At 48.5% G+C, this 22,288-nt stretch overlaps 1 protein-coding gene across 5 annotated transcripts; it reads right to left on the bottom strand.

Moving 5' to 3' along the window:
• Positions 1 to 1,005: 1,005 nt before the first annotated feature.
• UBE3B (ubiquitin protein ligase E3B) lies at positions 1,006 to 22,250 on the bottom strand. 5 transcript variants are annotated; one of them, XM_080628630.1, is made up of 28 exons: positions 22,113 to 22,250; positions 21,462 to 21,565; positions 20,745 to 20,952; positions 20,538 to 20,658; positions 19,189 to 19,248; positions 18,848 to 18,952; positions 18,650 to 18,746; positions 18,061 to 18,146; positions 17,298 to 17,380; positions 17,074 to 17,179; positions 16,457 to 16,577; positions 15,653 to 15,830; positions 15,107 to 15,276; positions 14,435 to 14,602; positions 13,485 to 13,656; positions 12,797 to 12,915; positions 12,030 to 12,144; positions 11,524 to 11,623; positions 10,887 to 11,006; positions 10,400 to 10,576; positions 10,197 to 10,307; positions 9,633 to 9,770; positions 9,169 to 9,234; positions 7,113 to 7,171; positions 5,313 to 5,495; positions 4,580 to 4,691; positions 4,317 to 4,409; positions 1,006 to 3,849 (listed from the first exon to the last, which is right to left on the bottom strand). In XM_080628630.1, exons 3-28 carry the CDS (start codon positions 20,909 to 20,911, stop codon positions 3,658 to 3,660), a joined length of 3,219 nt encoding a protein of 1,072 aa, XP_080484756.1. In that variant the 5' UTR covers positions 20,912 to 20,952; positions 21,462 to 21,565; positions 22,113 to 22,250; the 3' UTR covers positions 1,006 to 3,657. The 5 variants fall into 5 exon arrangements, 4 of the variants coding, with proteins under 4 accessions (XP_080484756.1, XP_080484755.1, XP_080484754.1 ...); XM_080628629.1 differs by lacking the exon at positions 22,113 to 22,250 and adding an exon at positions 21,960 to 22,098; XM_080628628.1 differs by having other exon boundaries at positions 1,007 to 3,849; positions 20,745 to 20,914.
• Positions 22,251 to 22,288: the final 38 nt, after the last annotated feature.

Consider the following 22,288-nt stretch of genomic DNA (forward strand, 5'->3'; position numbering starts at 1 on the left):
TGCTCCAAGCGCCCGGCCATGGCCACGCTTCCCCTTGGCAGCGCAGGCGCGGTGCAGGCCTGGCTGCCTGCTGCCAGCTCTGCCTCGGCAGCAGCTGCTGCGCCTTCCCTTTGCTCTCCCTGACGCTGCCATATGCCTCAGTGTCAAAACAATGGTGCTTGCACACTGACTGCGAGCCCCATTCCCAGCTCCCGCCGCGCTCCCGCTCCCCACAGGGCTGGCCCCGAGCACCATGGGCATGGAACCACAATGAGCACAGCACCACAGCGAGCACAGCACCATGGGCATGGTGAGGGTGGGCAGCGAAGGACCATGCTGCTGCCATGCGCCAGACCTGAGCAGGGGGGAAGCTGCAGCAGCAGCAGGCACAGCTCCTCACTCCTACAAGGATGCTTCCAGAGCCAGACAAGAGGATAAACACTGCCTGTGTCATTAATGTAAAGCTACTATTATCATAGAACCATGGAAGGGTTTGAATTGAAGGGAGCCTAAAGCTCATCCAGCTCCAACCGCTGCCACGGGCAGGGACCCCTTCCACCGGAGCAGCTTGCTCCAAGCCCTGTGTCCAACCTGGCCTTGAACACTGCCAGGGATGGGGCAGCCACAGCTTCTCTGGGCACCCTGTGCCAGCGCCTCAGCACCCTCACAGGAAAGAGCTTCTGCCTAAGAGCTCAGCTCAGTCTCCCCTCTGGCAGGTTAAAGCCATTGCCCTTGTCCTGTCCCTACAGTCCTCATCAAAGCCCCATTAGCAGCTCCATGGCTGGTCCTTAGAGCAGCTTCTAAAATCCAAAGCGCAGCCTTGCCCCACAAACCTGCATTCCTTAAACCTCTTTTCTCCCTCCCCACACGTGAGTGGAGGATTCCTGGGTGTGAAGGTTCAGAGTTGGCTCACCGGCTGTCCAAACCCAGTCCCAGCATCTAAAAGCTCTGCTCCCCCCATGCTCTGAGCTGGAGCAGAACACTCAGCACAAGGAAGAGAAGACATCCAGTCACCTTGCCCATCCCAGGTTTATTCTTCTCTTCCCTGCATATGGAACATAACCAAGGTCCCACAGAAACAAGTCTTCTGTAGAAAAAACAGTCATTAATCTCCTGTGGCAAATCCATCCCTGCCCTACAGGGAGCCCCTTGTGCAAGGACACCGGTGCAGGCAGGGCTGGTCCCCACTCACAGCCTTCTGCTTTGGTACACACATACCAAAGCCAGTTGTAGAAAGCAGCCACACAAGAGAAACGGTGCTGCTGCTGCTCACACAGGCAGCAGGGCACCTACCAGGCAATCCTGTTTTACACACTAGCTACAAACTGGATGCAGTGCCTCATAGTGCAGTAATTCCAGGTTTAGGGGCTCCTAGCTAAGAATGCATTAAGATCTTCTCTAGGCATCGTACTCCTGAGGAATGAAGGGAAAAAAGGGAGCAAAGATTCTATTTCAGTGTTCAACAGCTCACTTCAGGGAATGGCCACTGTGCTCTATTGAGACACACTGCACTTCCCTAGGAGACAAAGAAGGGATCTGGTGTGGCGTTTGAAGCTAAGATTGGTACAAGTCAGTGCCAAACCCTCGCAACCACACTGTCAGCAACTGCTTCACGCTGAAATGTCTATGTTAAAACAGTAAAAGTTAATAAAACAAATTTACTATTAATTCCTTTGGACTCGGAGTCCAGGATCTCGAGCCCTCTGAACACAGACATTCCTGCCCTCACCAACACTTCCAGTCACTCCTGTTCAGTAGTGAAGTTGACATAGAAAAGGATCCTGGCTTTGCTTTCCAAATGCAAATCCAGGCATTGGTTCTAAAATCAGGGTTACCACTCCAAAAAGCAGCTGAAGCAAGCCAGAAGAGGAAGATGAAGCAAAGGCCATCTCTATACTCTTGGTTAAACAGTGCCAAGTATTTTCTGGTCTGTTTGAGATGTGAAATGAAGCCATGGATCAGAGGCTCTTCCAAAGAGCCCAGGGAGCATCCCCCTGCAGATCCCCGTGCTGCACGGAGTGGGCCTGGGGTGTGAATCCCTGTGGGAAGGACCAAGGCAATGAGGTAGGGTATGTCAGCCTCATGCAGGAGAGGCTGTGGTGAGGCTCTGAGCCCGTCTGTCCACACAGCACAAAGCGGCCAGAGCACAGGGTGAGGGTCACCAGTGCCTTACCGTAGGAAGGTAAGGAGGGGATGTGAAATCCAAGGGGAATACTAGCAGCCTCTGTGGGAGCTTGTTTCCTTAGTGAGCAGCAACAGGGGAAGAGGAGAAGATGACTGGTTTTTAATCCTATCCTGAACAGCAGAATGTACATGGCTTTACTTTGTGCCAGAAACCAGCAAGGACAGAGCAGCCCAGGAGATGGGAATCCCTCCTCTCACCCAGCTCCTGCAGCACGAGGGGCCAAGGCTGGGAAGCTGCAGACACCTGACAAATCAGGCTCTGGACTGGATTAGAAATGGCAGGAAGGGTTTGCACCTTCCCAACACACACACCTACACCCCTCTGCCCTTCAGAACCACCTGGAAGAGCTGCAGGCTCCAGGCAAACACCAAGTGTTAAAATAAGGCCAGAAAGAGACAAAGCGACCAAAAGAGATAGTTTGGCAACAAAGCAAATGTGGCTGTTACTCAGAGGCCAAGTCCTGTTTGGAACAGCACATCCCCCTAACAAAAGGGCCTGCAAACAAAGTGAAACTTCCATCCAAGCACGAGGAATTTTGCCAGTGGAGGTTTCCCGAGGGCTCTGGGCAGCTCCACACATTCCCCTTCCATGGAGCACCGGGGGACCTGCCCCACTGGAGCACCATGCTGGGGAGTGAGGGCTGCCCAAGCTGTGTGCCAGCTCCTGTCCTCTGGAAACTAAATCAAGTTAAACCTTTTCTGCTCCTTGAGCACGCTCAGACAACCCCTTGGGTCCAAAGCACAGGCTCTGGCATGAGCTTGGCAGAGGCACAGTGGCTCAGCACGCTGACCCCACGCCTGCGGCTTCAGCTCTTAACCTACAGCCCCCTGAAACCTTCCTGAGAATGGTGGGGTTCATCTGCTTGTGTTTAACCTGCTGCTTCTCAAGGCTGGGCAAGTGGTTCATTCTCTGAGGCACACACAAGGGCCTTGCACAGAGCAAGGGCATGAAGAAGCCCCGGGGCAGTACCTGTCCTGAGTAAAACAGTGGCACATCCAACACCGCAGCCTCCTCTCCTTGTGGGCTCCGTCATGTTTCTGCCTTTCCGCAGCCTCCCACAGGCTGACTTCACCCAGTAAGAAACTGGACCATCTCCTGGGAAAGGGAAAAGAAACACTCCCACAGCAGCAGCTGCCGAGGCCCACGGGCTGCCGGGGGGTATCACGGTCACTAATCTGACTGGCACTTGGACTGTTCCTTTTATGCTCCCCCGGGGTTTGCTTTTAAAGACGATTTACGTGGGTGTCAAGTGAAGTGTATTGGGTCAGGCCCATCACCTCCCTCCTCCTGGAGCAGTGCCCAACAAAGAGCCAGCCCTGTCTAGCCCAGCAGCTCTTCCCTGTAAACCTCTATTATCAGCTGCATCTCTCCAGCCCTCGAGTGAGCAGCCAGCTCCTGTGGAGCTGATCCACCCTCTGTGCATGAAGGTCTCCACCTCCAGCAGCAGTCAGCAGCTCTGAGAGCCCCCATCAGAGAGTCCAGGGCCATGGCAACTAGGACAGCTCAAAGCCAGTGTTCATGCTGATGGCGTAGCGCAGCTTCTCCCGCAGGATGCTCTTCTTGCTGTAGTTGGGAAGCTTGAGGAGGTTGAAGCATGTGGAGGAGGTTGGGAGGCGCCCGCCCGGCTCTTTCTTGCGGATGGTGAAGAAGCCCCGCAGCACACTGCCCAGAGTGTCACCCGTGTCCTGGAACAGGGCAGAAAGGCATCACCCTCGTGCTGCTCTGCTCTGCTCCTTCCAAGCAGGGTGCCTACACACAGAGGTGCTAACACAAAACCTGTCTGCTAGGAACAGGGAGAGGCAAACCTCAAAGCCCTGTGCCTCGCAACACCTAGAAGGGAGCTTCTCTTGTAACTGCAACTGCCCTTAGACATGCAGAGTCCCTGTGGTAAGAGGCACAGGATGGCCCCAAGGAGAAAACACAGCTTTAGAGACAGGCAAAAAAGAGCCCAAGTGCTGCTTGTATCTGAGAAGAGGTAGGTGCAGCTATATGCATCGTGCTAGAATAAGACTGTTCTCACTTTGCCCTATAGAACATGTATCTTCATGTCTTAAAGTTTCCTGTTCAGACAGAGAAGAGGAAGCTGGGCAGTGCAGGAGGCCTGCAGAAGCCTGGCAGGGAATGTGTAAGACACGAGCAAGCAGGGTCCTACCTGATCATCAGAGACTTCCACACAGCGGATGGAAAAAGGAGGCTTGAGGTAGGCAAAGCCCAGCAGTGGAGGCCTGGAGCAGCTGGTAACAAACTGAAAGAGAGATGGGCAATGAAATACAGCAGCAGTGAGAGCAGCCTGCTTGTAACAGACACATGGCATTTTGACACTGCTTCTCAGTGTAGAAAGCACTCAGTTCATTGGAGAACTGCCCAGGCCCAACCACTCCAAATCACAGGTTGGGCTGAAAGGACTGTGTTTACCTTGAGAAACATGGCTCTCTCCTCAGGGCTGAAGTCATTGCCCAGGATGTCCCACAGCCAGATGATGACCCGGTGACTCCCATGGAAGCCCCCATAGTACACCGTGTGTTTTCTAGGGAGAGAAAGCTTGTGACAGGCTTGTGTCCCCCTGCAGCAGGAGGGTCACAGCTGCCAGGTGATAAGGACTGGAATTAATACCTGCCATGATCAGGGTTCACTGCTGCAGCAGACACTGCCAGGAGTGAGCCCTCACCAACACTGGGCACTTCATCAGAGAACAAGGAAGGGAGAGAGGAATTCTGCTCTCAGGGAGCAGTGTAAGAAAGGACCCTTCCCATTCAATAGAATCATGGAATGGTTTGGGTTGGAAAGGACCTTAAAGCTTACCCAGTTCCTACTCCTTGCCACAGGTAGGGACATCTTCCACTAGAGCAGGTTGCTCCAACCTGTCCTTCAGCACTGCCAGGGATGGGGCAGTGACATCTTCCCTGGGCAGCCTGTGCCAGTGTCTCACCACCCTCATAGATTAGTACCACCCTTGTTCATTAGTACTTTGTCCAAATTAGCTTTAAGGAACATGTTCTTCAGCTCTATTTGTTTCTACCCACTCTCCAAATTTCCATTGGAAGGAGCAAAAAGTTGTGAACAAGTCAGTCCCTTGCAAACCTCCAAAGAGCTCTAATAACTGGTTTGGTTTATGGAGACACACCAGCAGACCCAGTTGCTCACTTACTTTAAGTCCTCAAGGTCAATCTCAGCGTTGTCACCAGAGATGAGCCGCTGCAACTCAGGTGCAGAGAACATACGAATCCACTCAGGCTTAATGATGGACCTGAAGCCACTGATGAGCGCTGCTGTCTGGCTCTTGATCTGCGTGTGCATCCGGAAGTGAGCCATGAGGTGGATGTAGCTGATCCTGTGTGTGACAGGGAAGGTGGCAGTGAAGAGCTGGAGCAGTAAGGGATACCCACCTCGACAGTGCAGGAACAAGGCTGCTGACCTGCCTCTCCAGCCCAAAAGGGACTGGCACTGCCTGGAGATGCATTACAGTTTCTTCTCCAAGGCCCTACTCTTCATTTCAGCAGAAAGAGCTGTTGTTCTGCCCAGACTTTGCTGTCTCCCCCTGCCTCTGGCACTGCCTGCACATTTCTTAGAGCTCCTTCCCAGCCCAGGGACTAACTGGCTCTAATAATCACTTGATTAACCTTGGCCACAGAGAAGGTCATGGGGGGGAGCACGTGTCCAACTCCTCTTTAAAGGATCAGATCCCCAATAACAGGCATTCCTCTAGGTTTGAAAACCAGCTGTCTGGGCCCCGATGCCACCTGCACTGAAACTTATGGCTGGAGAAAACAACACACTAAAAACCACTTGGGAGATGGCCACCTTCATCCCAGGAGGATGGAAGAGGCATGCTGTTTATTAGAGGGAGGCACCATCAGGTTTCCTCTTCTCACAAACAATCAAAACAACTGAGTTTGCTGATTCTTCTTTATCGGCTCCCAGGCAGACACCACCAAAATCACATTGACAGGGTCTTCAGCGAGGTAACCTCCCTCCACCGTTAAGAGAGAGATCTATTTCTAGACTGCTTCCACTTACACCACTTCTGCTCCCTCCCAACTACCAATTTGTGTGCACATCTGCACAAAGGCTTCAAAGTTTCTGCTGTAAGGGAGTAGAGCAACACAGAAGACTTTCAACTTTCTCCCTGAGCTGACTTCTGACAAGGCAAAGAGCCTTTCAAATGCAAACTCCCTGGTCAGAGCTCAAGAAGGGAGAAGACTGGGACCATCAAATTGCAGAGCACGACTAAAAGACAAATCCTCAGGTAGGCTCCAGCTTTCACTTGCCATTAAAGTGAACAACCCCCAGATTACCAGTTCAAACACACATCTGCTTAATAGATATTTTATCCTGCTTTTATGATCACTGAAGGGTATAGAGAAGAAGAAAATGAAGGGAACAAAAAGGTGGGTTTGGTTTCCAGGCTCCGGAGTTGACATTTACGATAACTATCTAAAAGCCGCTTATCTGTGAAAATAGCTACAGGGCTCCGTGTCTCCTCTGATTTCCTGTGCCCAAAGTACGACTGTCGACTGCATTTGAATTCACCACTGCCTCTTCTGAAGAAGGGTGCTTTATACAACTGCCACATGTTATCATTCTGAGAGGATCTGTCTGCTCCAAGGTGTCTTTGAGCATCTGTGCCCTCTATGTTCATGACTGTGTGCCTGAATTGCTTTGAATCCATCTGTCTGTATCTATCACCATCATTAAATCCTGCAGAATCTCACAGGCTCTGTGCCTTTGACCTCAGAAGTGCTGTTTCAAGAAGTAAATTGTCAATTTTTATTTTGCAAATCAAATTTAATGCAATTTCTGCCGATGAACTGTAACCAGGAAATTCTATTAAGATATTTATGTGCTCCTTCTAGTCCAATCCATCTCAATTCATTCCAAATGCAAGCCCAAGGAACGAGAATCAAGTATTTTGCAGTGGTGACCTTAAAAATCTAATTGCTGTACTTACTTATTTTCATTGGTAACGGGAATGGTCTTCCCTCCAGGAACAAGTTCATGGCAAACAAGCTGAGGGAAGAAATGATTGTATTGCTAATTACTGCCTGGAACCACAATGGAAAGCAATGCCCTGCTAAGCTGTTCCTTCCCCATAAAACATTCATTTTCACAATGAAACAGTAGGATTTAAAATGTAAGTAATAATTCTGCTTCTGCCTTGAACCAGTTGCACTGAACTATTAACAGAGTAATTGAACAGTGGGGAACTGCAACTCTCCCACCAGTGCAGCCAGCCCTTCTTCAAGAAACCTCCTCTCCAGACTGATCCATCACTGCTGAACCGCACACAAATCAATTCAAAGAGCCCTGGGGGACTGACACAATCCCAGAATCCAGAGGCCGAACAAGCTCAGAGCCTTTGCATAGCTCAGTCTACCAGTTCATCCAAAGCTGTCTGCTCCACAGGTCTCATCTGGGGCCACTGAGTGACAGAGCTCCCTGGAGTCCACTGTCCCTCAAGCTGGGCACTCAAGGCATGAAACAGAGCACTCAGAAAGCGAGACAGCTGGGAAGCATCTTGTGCCTGCCCTGCCAGGGCTGGTGCTCAGCCAACAGCACAGCTCAGGGACAGGAGCAGGGACCGTTCCGGTGTTTGCTACAGCAGCAGAGTCAGGGATCATCTTTGCACCAACACCAAGTGGTGGAAAGCCATTAACTCATGTGTTACAGTGGCCTTGGTGCTTCAGTTACCGGTGACTTCAACGTCAGAAGGGGGCCCAACAGAGGTAAATTCATTGAGGAACCACAGGGTTACCCCACTTGGCTCAGCATGGCCAAAGCACAAGGGAAACAGGAGTGCCCTGGTTTGTTTTGAAGCTTTGCATGCAGCAGCACTCAGTGTTCAACGGCTGGGCTCTCTTATGCTGTTCCTTACCTTTCTTTTTCAGGTGGAGGAAACCTCAAAGCTCAAACCTCAGCAATCCTGAGGCAGCAGCAAGGCGTTGAGCCCACTTTGTGCTGTGGATGCAACCTCTCAGTTGTGCAAAGCAGAGCTGTATCAGAACTTCCCTGTCTTCCCACTCAACCTCACAGCTTTGCAGGTGCATTTACACTGCTATTACTATTGGATGGAAGCTAAGTCCAAACTAACCAGCTTAGGAATAAGCAACTGCAGCATGCAAAGCTCTCAAGGACAAGCTGCCCCAGATAAACACTCCATGACTTGGGGGTCTCTGAGCTCTCTGCCATTGGATTTACAATGCTAATAGTGCCCAAGCTTAGCACTAGCTGGGGTCTCCCACTGAACCTACAGCAACACACACAGACAGCAAAAGCATTTTTATTTTGCCTATCCATATTTTCCAGCTATTTACACACAGCATCACAGAACCAGGGCTCAAGCAACCAGATACCTTCAAGGCTTCATAAAGGGACTCACAAACGGCCTTTTCTTTTCTTCTCAAGGCCAAGAGACCTCCTGACACATTCAAGTTTCTCTGACAGAAAGGGCTGTGTTTTGAAGACAAGGGATTTCTCCCTCCTCACAGAGATTATTCTCTTTGAAAGCAGGGAAGAGCAGTTACGGAGGGAGAGCACAAACCAGTGTTTTTCAACTAGAAAGGAAAAATCTGTGGCAGTAGAAAAATTCAGGGCCAGAGGGCAGCCTCTTTTGTGGAAATAGCTCTTCTCTGCCCATGGCTAAATATTGAACCAAGTCACAGAACTCTGTGCCTGAGTTCAGAGAACCTCTGAAGCTGAGCCAGCCTTTCAGCACAGGCTTTTCTTGTGTAAAAGGAGCACAGAGCTCAGTCCTGAGCACAATCAAACACAAGGTCGTTTATTAGTTAGTCCCCTCAGGATTCTTGTTCAGATGGGCCATACAGAGCATCCACCATACCCAGAAACACAAGCAGCAGAGTAAGAAGCACTGGGCAGTATGAGCTTGGACAGGCTGCCTGACTTTTAGATGCTCAAGACCAACTCCCAGAAAGCTCAGCAGAGCTGTAGTAGCTCGTCTCCTTTGTGTTTGGAATGCTGGCCCAAGAAGTCATTGAATAAAAACCTACCTGACCCATCACATCTTCATCATAGGACAGCGTTAAGCCCAGGTCACTGATGTCACCATCGTAACGCTGGAGGAACAACAGAGAAAGGGGATGAAGGTCAGTGTTTAGCAGCAGGAACTCCGCATCTTTGTATTACTCTTCTGGTGATCTCCAGCAGGCACAAGGCACCAAAGCATAGCAAATACATGAGTTGCCTGAGGTTATGGGGAGACTGCATGAGAGCTGAGGCTGAAACTTGGGATTCCCTGACTGCCAGTTCCAGGTTTACACCTGCAGACTCCTTTCTCATCCCTGTTTGCCCCAGGAAAAACACAGGACAGCCACCTGCCAACCTGCTTCAGAATCGCCAGCTCCTTCCAGGGTGTTTAAAGATGATCAGTACCCCAAAGGCATTTGCAAATGTAGTATTTCTAGCAGCAGCGAGGGATAAGGGAGTTGAACAACAGGACAAGTAATGCTCAAACCTTAATTGAAGTGAGATTCTTATAGAACTCCGAGTCCAGGGAGGGAAGTTCATCCACAGAGCTGTAGAAGACACTGTGGTGGTGCCCAAGGAGCTGACTCAGGAAGAAGGAAGCAAATGGTACATCCACAACTATTCCCTACAGGCAATAAGAATGCACAAGTAAGGTCTCACCACTGTGTGCCTGTTTTATGCAGCATCTCTGGAGGCCTGAGGGCATTCCATGTATTGTGGGACAAGCGCAAAGATGCAAGACGCTGAAATCAGCCAAGAAAACCACATCCTCATAAAATCCATTCATTAGAGGAGGCAATAGGGGAACTCCATGTTTCCTTTAAAAGAACTACCTTACATGGAGAGGGTAATGGATTTTTAACCCATGCCTGAATAAGTTCCAGACTGTTCCATCATTAGTGCCTTTACCCTTTTCAAACTCACCTCTTCAGTAGCACCTCCCCAAACATATAACAGATGCCCTCAAAGGCAAAGGGCACCATCACAGAACTGCATCTAAACAGTGCTGTACCAACAGTGACAATATCCTGATCTGGCACCTTCAGCTCACCTCATACACAGCCTTCCCAAGCATCTTCCCCACAAACTCAAAGAGCTGTAGGTAGTTCTCATGGATGTAGGATGTTGGGGATGGATACAGCCTCTCATCACCACTGGTTGTCTGCACACAAACAGAGGTAACAGCACAGTGAGCCAGCCTGTTCCTGCTTGCAATGGGTCACTGTGGTCAGCATCTGCAGCCCTGCATCGTACCTTGAACAGGTTGAGTGCAGGGTCAAACACTTTTTTTATGATCTCTTCCAGAAACTCTTTGAAGACCCCATCTTGGTCAATCCCAGCCTCATCGACTCCCAGGTCATTCACAAACTTCACCCTGATCACTCCCTTCATGGCATTCTGGGAAAGCTGCCGTAGCTGTTCGTATCCATCCTACATGGACCAGAGGAGCCAGAGGACAGTCACACAGGGAGACACGTGAAACACCCTCCCAGCACGCAGCAGAGACAGGAGACACCTAAACCACAGCAATCTGCATCTGCCATTGTATGTTGTGTTCAAACAGACCAGCATTCTTCCTCGTCAGAATGCCAGATTTGTAGCTGATCTGAACTAAGGTTCATCACCCTGTAACGTCACTTCATCCAAAAGCAGACTGGCATGGGTCCCTCAATACCCACAGAGGAGGTAACAACATATTCACACCCCATATTCCTGCCAGACCGAGTTACTGGTTACTCACCTCCAGCATACGTGAGCGGCGGATAGTGATGTGTGTGACGTGAGGGGACGCGGAGCTGGTTTCAACCAGGCCAAGCTTCTCCTTCTCCTTTGTCACCATGTTACGGAAAAGCAAAACCCTCTTAAGAAGAAAACAAATGTAAGTCTTCATCCACAAGGCTCCTTACCCCGCAGTGCAGCAGCTCCTGAATTAGGTCCTGGTTATCCTGTTCCCAGCAAGGCCCTATTATGCCATCTACTCTCTAGGAACAGTGGGATCTGTCTCCTTGTTCCCCAGTGGGGCCAAGAAATCCTCAAAGCCCTGCTTTGGGAGGGACAGGGTACTGACAGTACTGAGAACAGAAGCACCTTTCCTATCACCACATAAAAATCTCTCATCAAAGGCACTTTGCTTTTTTCTCCAAAGCCACACCATGCGCTGCTGGAGGAGTCTATGCAGCTGCTCACAAAAATCAGCTCTCTCTCAATGAGAAATCAAGACAGATTAGGGGAAGTATCCTGGGGAGGGGAAGGAGAAGATTTTGTTCCACTGGCATTTAAATCACAAGCTCCATGCCACAAAATGCTCAAGACACACATCCCTTCCACCCCAGGCCACCGGCTTTTCAGCCTCCATCCTCTGTCCCTGCCCCACTCACATTCTTGTGGGGGATGACATGTGGGATGTACTGCAGGAGCAGCTGAGCTCGTTTCTTGTCCTTGTCCAGCTCCTGGAAGAGCACACTGGGTTTGAGGTCCCTTTACAAAGAAAGGCACAGATTCAGAGATCCTTGAGAAATGCCCATGTGTGGTATAAACAGCTGGGGGTGGGAGAGAGAGGAAACCTGTAATGACTTCAAACATAACTTAAGTGCTCAGGCGTACACATCTAAGAAGAGACACTCAAGCTGGTAAGTGCTGAGTCAGTTTTCAAAGCACCACCCTCCACGAGCAGCAGCTAATCCTCATACCACAGAAGAGAAGCCAAATAGCAGGGGTGTCCTTACATGTAAACATAGGGAGCAGTTCTGATCCTGATCTCACGGGCAGAACAAAAGGCACCCAATTTAAAGGAAGGGATCCCAAACCAGCCACCACAGGGGAGCTGGTGCAGTGGGACAAGGCCACAGCTGCACAGCATCCACGCCTTGAGCTGGACACTTACTTGCGTAACCAGTGATCCTCGGGAGCAAATCGCCTGCGGCAGTCCCTTTCATACAGGACCATGAGCCAGCCATGGACAGAGTGAAACAGCTCCAAGGTCTCCCCTCTGGCATTCTCTGAACAAAAGGAACAAAGCAGCAATGGCCAGGCACCCCAGGTAAGAGGAGTGTCCAAGAGTAACATGTTCATCATCTGCCCCACACTCCCAGCACCAGCGTATTTCTCTGAACCTCCACTGCCTTCAGAGGTTAGGAGGAGATTTTGTGCCTCCCAGAAGACAGTCCCTTCTTTGATCTTAGCCACATCAAAGCCACATCAAAGCCACCTCAGCCAGCTCCAACTGAGCCATCACAACAGTAATGGACTCTCTCATCTAATTACTAGATTTGAGCTGTACCCAGATTATACCAGCAAATAGGTCAACACTAGATATCTACAGAGATCTGAGCAAGCTCACTCTGCTTTGGCAAAGCACTGTATTACTCTTGCCCAACACATGGCCCAGTCATGCTAAACCTAGCCTCAGGCACTAAACAACATACCCATCATGTGTGGTACACAAATTCTTACTGGAAAGGAGAAAGTGCACTGCGTTTGGTGCCAAGCAGGACAGTGGCATCTGGACATCAAAAGACTGGGACACGTTCTCATGTCACATAATGCAGTATGGCTTTTGTGCAAAGTAATAATTAGCAGAAGCTTCAAATTCCAAACTTATCATCACTTGTTCTAACAATAACATCACCTGAAGTTACTACAAGAACTTACCTACAATTCCATCCCAGATCATCTTAAATACAAAAGAATTCAGAAAAGATGAGATGGTAACAAGCTCTTCCAGTTTGAACGAAATCTGCTCTTCATAGACCTCTATGTCATCCAGAATCCTACCAGAGAAACCAAATGCAAATGCCCAAGTGTAAATTGAATTCCCTTTTGAAATTTTCATAAAGGCCCATTATCCTTCAGCAGCAGCTCTTATTTCTCTGACAACTGATACCTGTGAAGATCTAAAGTCATAAACAACTAACCCTTATTTACTGATTTTGATCGATAACTGATCCTAATAGAAGACAGCATGAGAGGTCTGAGACAAAAGCAAACCGACTACATCTTAGTTAAAAGGACCTATGCACTCATCCCCAGGAAAACATTTGCATCATTCAAGCTAATCTCTACTGAGCAGCAAGGGCAACTTTCCACCCCTTCTCCAATTCTTTGTGTTGGGTAAATCTATGAGTAAGACAGCAAAGGAGTTGTAAAGAGAAGCTCCTAAGCTGGGGAGCTTTCTTGCAGCAGTACTGTAACATTCTCCCTCAAGGCTTATCTGGACTCATCAAAGTGCCTAGTTATCTCTAGGGGAAGGCAGCAAGATCTTAACTATTCCACTTGAAACTTTAGGAACACAACAGCTTCATGTTACAAACCTAGAGAGCACCCTCAGCTTGATACCTACGTGATGAGGTGGCGGGAGCAGTCACAGAAGAGCATCAACATGGCCAGCAGCCTCTTGGATTCCTCTGTATCATTATTCAAGCACTCCAAGAAGAGTTTTAACCCACCCTGAGGGCCCAGCTCACAGATAAAGGCCCATAATTTGGGCAACAGATCATCCAGGTAGGTGAGGCCTAGAAAAACATAAAGCACATTCAGTAAAGCTGTTCATGCAGGCCCAGAGAGACCAACGTGACTTGGAGCTTGAAGATCCTTTTGCAAAAGCAACACTTCTGGCAACATAAGCATCACATTTGGCTCCCAAGCCTGTCTGCATTAACAGGAGATGCTCAATCCCCAGGGAAGCAGAAAAAAAAGCTTTTAACAAGCAATTAGTTTGCACATTTGCAACCCTTTCCTGTGATTTTGCAGCTTTAGAAAAGAATTAATTCCTGTGATCCAATTACCATTAGAGCCATCTTAGAGATGAGAACACAAAGAATGACGTACCTGTGGTCACCACTACAGCCACAAAGCAACCAAGGCTCTGTGCTCATCCCTCTGCTCTAGCCACTAGACCAAAGCAGTGCTTATCTCCTCCTCCATCCATTCCTAAGACAGGTAATTTGTTCTCAAGATGTATGAAAGCAATTCAGTGTTTCCACCATAAGGATTTATATTGCCAGGCTTCTCGAAAACACTGACTCAGTCTTAAGTTTGCTATGGAGTAACCAAGGTGTCATTACAGGAAAACTTGCTTCAGTTTGTATTCTGGAGAGTTAACGCTTGATAAAGAAGTGATGAATGTTATTGATCAGACGTATGATCCAGGATAGAACAAGCCTTCCACCCAGCAGTCAATGAACTGTTGTCAGGAATAAAACTACCAATAAGTCAATACAATTTAATAAGAAAAACCTTTTTTTTTTCTCTTCACTTAAAGTGATTTAAAAAGCACTGATGGGCCCTGACCTGTGAGGATCTGCAGGCGGATCTGTGTCAGCGTTGTGAGTGTGGTCTGGTACAGCACACAGATGCTGCACACCTTCTGCACCTCAGCTGAGTCCACTCGCTTGCCTCCAACAGGCTTGAGGATGTTGCGGACAGATGCTGACTTCTGGAAAGCTCTTTTGAACAGATCTGGGGGAGAGAGAAGCACATGAGGAATGTGATTCAAACCCAATTACACTCAGCCACTTGGCAGCCCTGCAATAGGACGGATTTTGGCAGACTGGGTCACTCCACAGACAGTAGGTTTTGGTGGTCTTTTCTGACAGATCACTGTACTGCTGCTAACAGCATGAGGCAGCTTCACCTCGCTTTTCATCTGGGAAGCTGGCCTCTCACCTTGCCCTGGGAAGTATTAAGTTATGCAGAAAGCACCTCAGCTACTTGAGAAAGAATAAAAAGCCTGCTAAAATAAGTAAATATTTTTTATAGCACCAAAGAGACTCATCCCAGGCTACAGAGGCATTCCGAGCAGGAATTACAAATAGGAAAGATCAGATCCCCACCTACGCAGCAGCAGCTGCTGCAAGTAACTACTCAAAGCTTTTAGCCTAAGTGGAGAAGTCAAAGCCCTGCAAGCCTGGGAGAGAGAAAGACACACGTACACACACACAAAGGTAACCCTGTAGAACTCACTCTTCATAGGAAGGCTGTTCTGAGGGGAAATGGGCTGTGATGGCAGCTGAGATATTTCCTGATTCTCCAGCAATTTCTTGCTGAGCACATCACAGAAGAGGATGCGGATCATATGGACTCCCCAGAGGTGCTGCAGTTGCTTTGTCAGCAGAGGCATGGACTCATTCAATCTGAAAGACAAGTCAGAGAGCCATGTTAGAAGGCAGGCTGGAATAAAACACCAGCCAGTGATACTGTGATACATTCAGCTCACAGTCAAAATGGAGCACGCACCCTTCCTACAGCTGGTCCTCACAGGAAGAACTGATACACAGGTCCTATATTGGGTGTATACTAACTGATTTTTCTAATCTAATACTCTGTGTATGAATGCAGCAGTTGATATTGTGCAGATTTCATAGTTATAACCTGAAACATCTGAGAAGTTATTCCGAATAGGGTCACACTGTTCATCTCAAAACAGAAACCACATTTCAGCATAAAAAGAAGAACTAAAATAGAAAGAGAAGCTTAATCATGGATCACCAGAAGGTCCTCCTCACTCACCCATAATCCACAGTCTGTGAAAACCAGCCCAGAACAGGATGCCAGTGGGTGAGGTTGGATTTCTTTTGTGACACGTACTTCTGGCAGTAGGAGAGCATGTGAATGAGCACACCCACAAAGTGAGCTGTCTCCTCCTCAAGAACTTTATCATTCAAGGAGCCCAGGAACACAAGATTCCCTGGGGGAATGACCAGCACAGCGAGATTTAAAAGAGGAACAGATGCAGGACAGTGGTTACAGACAGAACAGCCAAAATGAACCCAAACCCTTTTCCAAGTCCAGGAGAGGATTTTTGTGAAGAATGGCTACAGGAGGCAACCTATTTCCAGCACATGTCAGCCACTAAGGTGGCATGTTGTCATGGCCACCTGCATCCCACCAACACCTTCTACAAAGTACTATAAAGCTACAATCCATGGTTATTCCAGAGTTACATCTGTTCCTCTAGTTACTTTTACAGCAATGTGAACTTCAATACTTCAGTAGCATGTCTATTAGGGAAGTGAGATTCAAGTCTGATACGCTACAAGACTTTCTCATGGTCCAGGTGAAAAGCTAGCAGAGACAATACACAGTTTAGGCATGATGGCATGTATACAAGAGCAAGTCTCTGCCCCTTCTTCCATTTCCAAGGGCCTTAAACCACATTTACAATATCCCCAAAACATCTCTTACTATTTAGAAACTATTTAGATAAGGATAAAACCCCCAGATGATTTGGAGGCAGCTCTGACCCATGGAGAAAGATTTGAATCAAGACCATCTTCCAAGCACAGTAAAACAAAGAAGTGTTAAGGTGCTTACCTAACAAACACAGAGTGTGACTCCCCTCTAAGCACACGCAGACATCTCGGCATTGTGCTTCCCGACTTAAAAAGAGGATGAACTTGCGGAAAAGCTCATGGGATTCTATCACCACCAGACGCTGGAAGACAGAATTTAAGTGCCAGTGAGGCTGAGAAGCATCACACAGAACCATACCTCATCTGCAATCATCAAGTTGGACTGTCCCTTCTTTCCAAAGAAAGCAGCAAGTTGAGCCTGTAGCATGGAAGGGAGTGTTTGACATGAAGCTGGTCTAGGAAATAAAACACTCTGCAGGTGAACAGGCTATGTTCTAGCTGTAGACAGACATTTGCAACTGTCTACAGAATACCCATGTGGCACAAAACATGCCTTATTTTATTCATTTCTCTGTTTTAGGGCAGTTCAGCCCATCACCCACTGTCATCAATAACTCTGGGTTTCTAACACCCCAGAAGTTATCTGGAGCATTTAGGGATCAAGCGCTTCCACAGCAGAGAGCCGAAACTGGCAAACAGAAACGCCAGTGCTCTGTTCCAAGAGCTGATAAAACGGAACGACAAGTGACCTTATGTGATACTCAGTGGAGTTTGGGTGCTATTACATCACCCGCTTACCTCAGGTGTTAGAGTAGCAAGATGAGTCATTATAGCAGGCACAGACATGACATGGATCAGAAATGACCTCAGCAGATTGTCTGAAAACTGTGCAGCGACCACAGGGCTACAGAGAGACAAATACTTCAGTGCAAGTAACCTGACCAAGCAATGAGGAGTGTTTCAAAAGCACAAGAAAGACAGCTTTGGCTGCACATCATCCCAGGCTGCTCTGGCTGCCTTACCGCAGTGCAAGAGAGAAGACGGCAGTTAAAGAGCCTTTGGACAGGGAAGGTCTGGATCTTGCCAAGCCATTAGTCAGCAAAATCTGGAAATTAAAATAATAAAAGTGATTAAAAACCGCACAAACCCCCTCAGCAAAAAAGATTATGATTACTTCTGAAAGACATTTTAGACCAGAGAAAAAGAACACCACCAAAACAACCTAAAACCTGTTACTACAAGCCATTTGGCAGACCTAAAAGAGTTCAGGTTAGCAACAGCAGAACAGAGACAGTGCAATGGAATCACACATTCTACAGTACTTATTTCTCCAGGACCTGTACTCAGAGGGTCTCTAGGCCTGTACAAATGAGCAGGCAGGGCTCACAGCTGCTTGGTAACATAATTCTCATTTAAAAGACGAAGAAAAATGCCATCAGCTCCCTTCCCCTGCAGAACAGTAAATAACCCAAATCCATGCAACGTGGCAGCAGCAAAGTTTGGGAAAATATTCAAGACTCCTTCCTGTCTGTCTCATTAGAGATGATTAAGTAGGAGTCAGATTCTGCAGCAGTGGCAAAAAGGAGACTGTGCATTTGTTTCAAGTGGAAAGACTCTGCTTTACTGCTTTGAATAAAATTGACCACACACAAATTACCAGTGCTCCACAACCAGAGCACACCACCACAGAGATTGTAAAAGCTTCCTCAGAACAAGGACCACAGCACAGGACTGGGGCTTGTTTTGCATGAAGAGAAGCCAGAACTGTATCAGCCTAAGACTGACCTGCAGCACGGAGTAAAATCCCTTCTGATTCAGATGTCCCATGATGTTTGCACAGATGTGGTTCATGGCAGGTCTCAGGGTTTCACCTTATGGGTTAAAGCACTGATGTTACTCAACTGGCATCACAGCCTCACTCTTCACGTCCTTACACACTCTAAACCAGTTTATCAGTCCGTAAGTCTTTCTTGCACAAAGTCCTTTATATGCAAACCCACCATTTTAGCAGCATTTCACATCAAGTCTTAAGGTGCAAGAGTCTCATTTCCTTACAATGCTCGTCTACCTTTTCTATGTGCGTTTCCTACAAACCCCCAGTGCTAAAAGCACATTCCAGCATCCTTTGGACACTTCTCATGTGTGGGATTTTGAAGCATTATAAAAATGTTGTAACAACTGTTGCTGTTCTAAGGGAAACAGCCTGTCTAATCCCCAGGGAATCCTTGGTGTCCATTCTGTGCTTTGTGCAAGAAGCACAATGAATCTTTGCAGCAAGCACAGGGAGATGACAAGGTGCAGAAACAGCATTTGGCAGATTTTAATAGCAAGTCCCAAATCAGTGACTTAAAATTATTGAATTGGATGCACCAACCTTTTCCCCGAAGGATTTTCCACGTGGAAGTGTCTGTGAAGGTGACAAGCATTGTGAGGTGCAAATTGACCAGTCTGGAGTCTTGTAGGATGTCAGGCTGCGGTAGCAAACACCAGTGTTAACAAATCAAATGAGCTTTGGGCCAAGCTACAGAACTGTGAAATGCAGGGAGCAAAACACAGAGAAAATATTCCTTACCTTAAGCTGCTTGAGAAATTCACAGCAAAACCACAAAATGTCTTTGATCTGTTTGATCCATAGGAGTGTAAGATCCTTGGAGAGCGCCAGGGACACATACCACACCTGAGGAAGGCAGGACACAAATGGGAGCAACATTAATATTTGTGCTACAGATTGGCAGAAGACATTACTTTGGAAGCTTTGTGAAAAAACAACCTCCTCAGTGTCCTGCTGAACCCAGCAGCAGGACCAAGTTATTTCTCTCTCCAGAATTCACTGAAAATCACTAAATCCCCACACATAGAATTAAGAAAACCCAAACAACCCTCCCACCCCCCACCAAACCCCATCCTGCTGACCTTGGGCTCATTCTCAGCATCCATACTGTTAAGAATACAACGGCACAGCTTTTCAAATCTCTGGGGATAAAAGACAAGTGGCATTAGTTCTAACTACAGGATGGGCTACTCTGGAAAAGCACATGGAATTGCTCAGCAGAGGGAGTAAGATACATCTGTAGCAAAACAACAAATATTGCAAACACATTCCCTACTCCTTCCCCAAGAGCACATCTGCTCATCATGCTTACAGCTATGCAGAGGAGTTCCCTCCTTGAACATGGTGCTCATCAACAGGACGAACGTCTCAGTCATCCCTGTTAAACTGCTCTCCTCAGCAGCATGGGCTGAAGCCAGGAAAAGCATCTTCCTGTTGGGGTTCAGCTACAACAACTTAATGCTAATGAGTGCAGCAGTGTGTTCCAAACTCCTGACCATCACAGCTCTGAAAAGAACTCGGGGATCACATCCACAACTCCTTAACGATTATTTCAGTCCAGTTGCATTTGCCCCATGCTTGCAGGTTATAAAGCCATCCTGAGCTACAAAGTTGGCCGCTGTGGTGATCTGAACCAAGAGCAGAGTCCAGAAATAAGAGTGGAAATGAGCACGGTCTAGTCCTCAGCCCAGCAAGGACTGACTTGATGGTGGAAGGAGGAGAAGAAAAGGAAGCAGAACAGGAACTTTTCAGCAACCCACTCAATTACTGTATGCAGAACTGCAGATGGATGCCAGGCATTAAAAGAGTTGTATAACACACATCTCTTTTTGATGCTGTACGTACAGAAAAGTGCATCTGCAGCACTTGCCCCATCAACAGAAGAGGAATTTAAGAGATCAGAGATTAGAGAAGTCACCCATTGCTACTGCAATTTAACTACAGCCTTTCCTTTTCCAGTTGTTTGCCTTATAATTGCCCTCATCATTATTTCATAGACACTATGGCAAAAGGCTTCACTCTGAAACCACAACTGAGGGCATGGTCAGAAAAGCAGCTGCAATACAAACAGCCAACACATTGCACTGTGCCAGGAGAGCAATCTGTGACTGGCCACAATGCACCTGCCTGGGGAGCTGATGCAGCTGACAGTCAGGAAGCTGCTCAGTTACTGAGGTTGGCACAGTCACCAGGAACAGCATCCGTTAAACTACATCCTGAACAGGGAACTGCTCCTGAAAAATTCAAGGGTTCTTGTGTTTCATTCCTACAGGCAGATCTCGCCCAGAAGGACCAGGAAACAGAGATCACATTTCTGAAGCCAAAACACAACACAGGAACCTACATGATCACTAGAAAACTAATTAACCATAGTTAACATGATAAAATGTGTTCTCAAAAGAAGAAAAGCACATCAGAGTAGCCACCTTACCTCTTTGTCCTCTTTGTGATTAAATACAAACAGCAGTTTCCTAGCAATTCTGAAGACAGAAAGAGCACTCCTTTTACTTGAGCCAGATTCATTTGTCCCAAAGAAATCCTCCACTTCTCTCCTACCAAAGAGGAGAATAACGAGGATCAGGAGGTGAAAATCAAGCACACATCCTCCAGGCAGGAGCGAAGGGAGGATTCCACATACCTTATCTCCCTTTGCAGGCGGCATCGGCAGAGGAACCTCCTGACCAAAGCCTGCACCAGCACTGCAGCACGCTCCCGCTCCTTCAGCTCCCGCCGCTCCTCCCGGGCCTGGCGCGCTTTGTCGAGGAACTGCGCTTTGGAGAACTGGCTCGCACTGAACATGTTCATCACCTGAGACCAAGGGAGCAAAGGGTCACTGCGGCAAACACCTGGAAACAAGGAGCAGAGTGCACAAAACACACAGGCAGGGGGAATCTTTTATGTTCCTCCTGAACTATCTACAGCCCACACTGAAGTAGGGGAAGGGGAGAACCCCAACCTGTTCTGTGTGCCAAACACAGCCTGGAAAGCCACAGTTACTTGGCAATGGGACTGCAGTAACACACAGACAACGAGATCAGAATCACTACAGCAAAGCCCACAACACAATGCAGAGAAGTAGATTTTAAGAGAAATCGAATAAATGATCAGTGTGTTGTCATTGTGCTCCACTCCTTGCACTGCAAATCCCCTTTCTGGTCTTAGCTGCTTTCATTTTCCTCTTTAGAGATAACATACAATAACAGTTCTATAGGCAAGAACTATATTCTATAGTTCTATAAGCAAGGATACGAGGGAAAGGGCACAAGAGATGCTTGGAAGTTCCTTTATTGCCACCCAACAAGACAAAACACACAGAGTCAACAAGAGCTTTATAAATCCTCAACAACAAACTCACCTGAGGGCTTACCCCTTCAGAAGAGGCGTATGGCAATCATTTACACCCGAACACGGTGTTCACCCGCTGGCCTCAGGCAGCTCCTGCCCAGAGAGGTGCATTACCTGTGGGTGATTCGGGGGTTTAGGCTTTACCTTTGCAGATCCAAGTCCTTTTGACCCGACTCATCACAAAATACACCAAGAGAACGTTAAGTCAGAAAAGCTTCAGGAGAGGGGCAGCACCGCTCACTGTGGCCCCTGGCACGGGCAGCTCCTCACGCTTAAGGTGAGGAAGATCATTTAATGTATAACAGAAACCTACAGCACGGCAGGGCCCTGGAACCGGTGAGACCCGATCAGCAGCCACCCACAGCGAGGGCTTCCCACAGCAGGCACAGGACCCATGAGCCACCCACAGCCGGGCTCCAACGCACGGAACCGGCCCAAGCCACCGCAAAGCAGCCAGCAGAGACCCCCCTCAGCCTCAAGACCCCTCTCGCAGCCCCGCAGGCCTCACCTCGCCCCGCCACAGGAGCCGGAGGGCCCCGGGCAGCTCCGTTGCCGCAGGCCGAGGCCCAGCGCCCCGTTGCCCGGCAGCCTCCCCCTGTATCCGCGCTGCGGGTCCCCCCGGCAACCCGCACCGCCGCGTTCGTTCCGCTCGCTCGCTCACCCGCCAGCTCCACGCAGAGAAACCCGCGGCTCTGAGTCTCGCTGATACCGGGCGAGCCGGGCCGGGCCGCGCCGGGCCAAGCCGGTGAAGAGGGAGCGCAGAGCGGCACCGCCCGGGAGAGCCTGAGGGAGACATCGGAAGGGTTCGGCGGCGCACCCGGGCGGGGGCGGAAGTGG

Source organism: Psittacula echo (genome assembly GCF_963264785.1).
Source record: "Psittacula echo genome assembly, chromosome: 13".
In the NCBI taxonomy this organism is placed as follows: Eukaryota; Metazoa; Chordata; class Aves; order Psittaciformes; family Psittacidae; genus Psittacula; species Psittacula echo.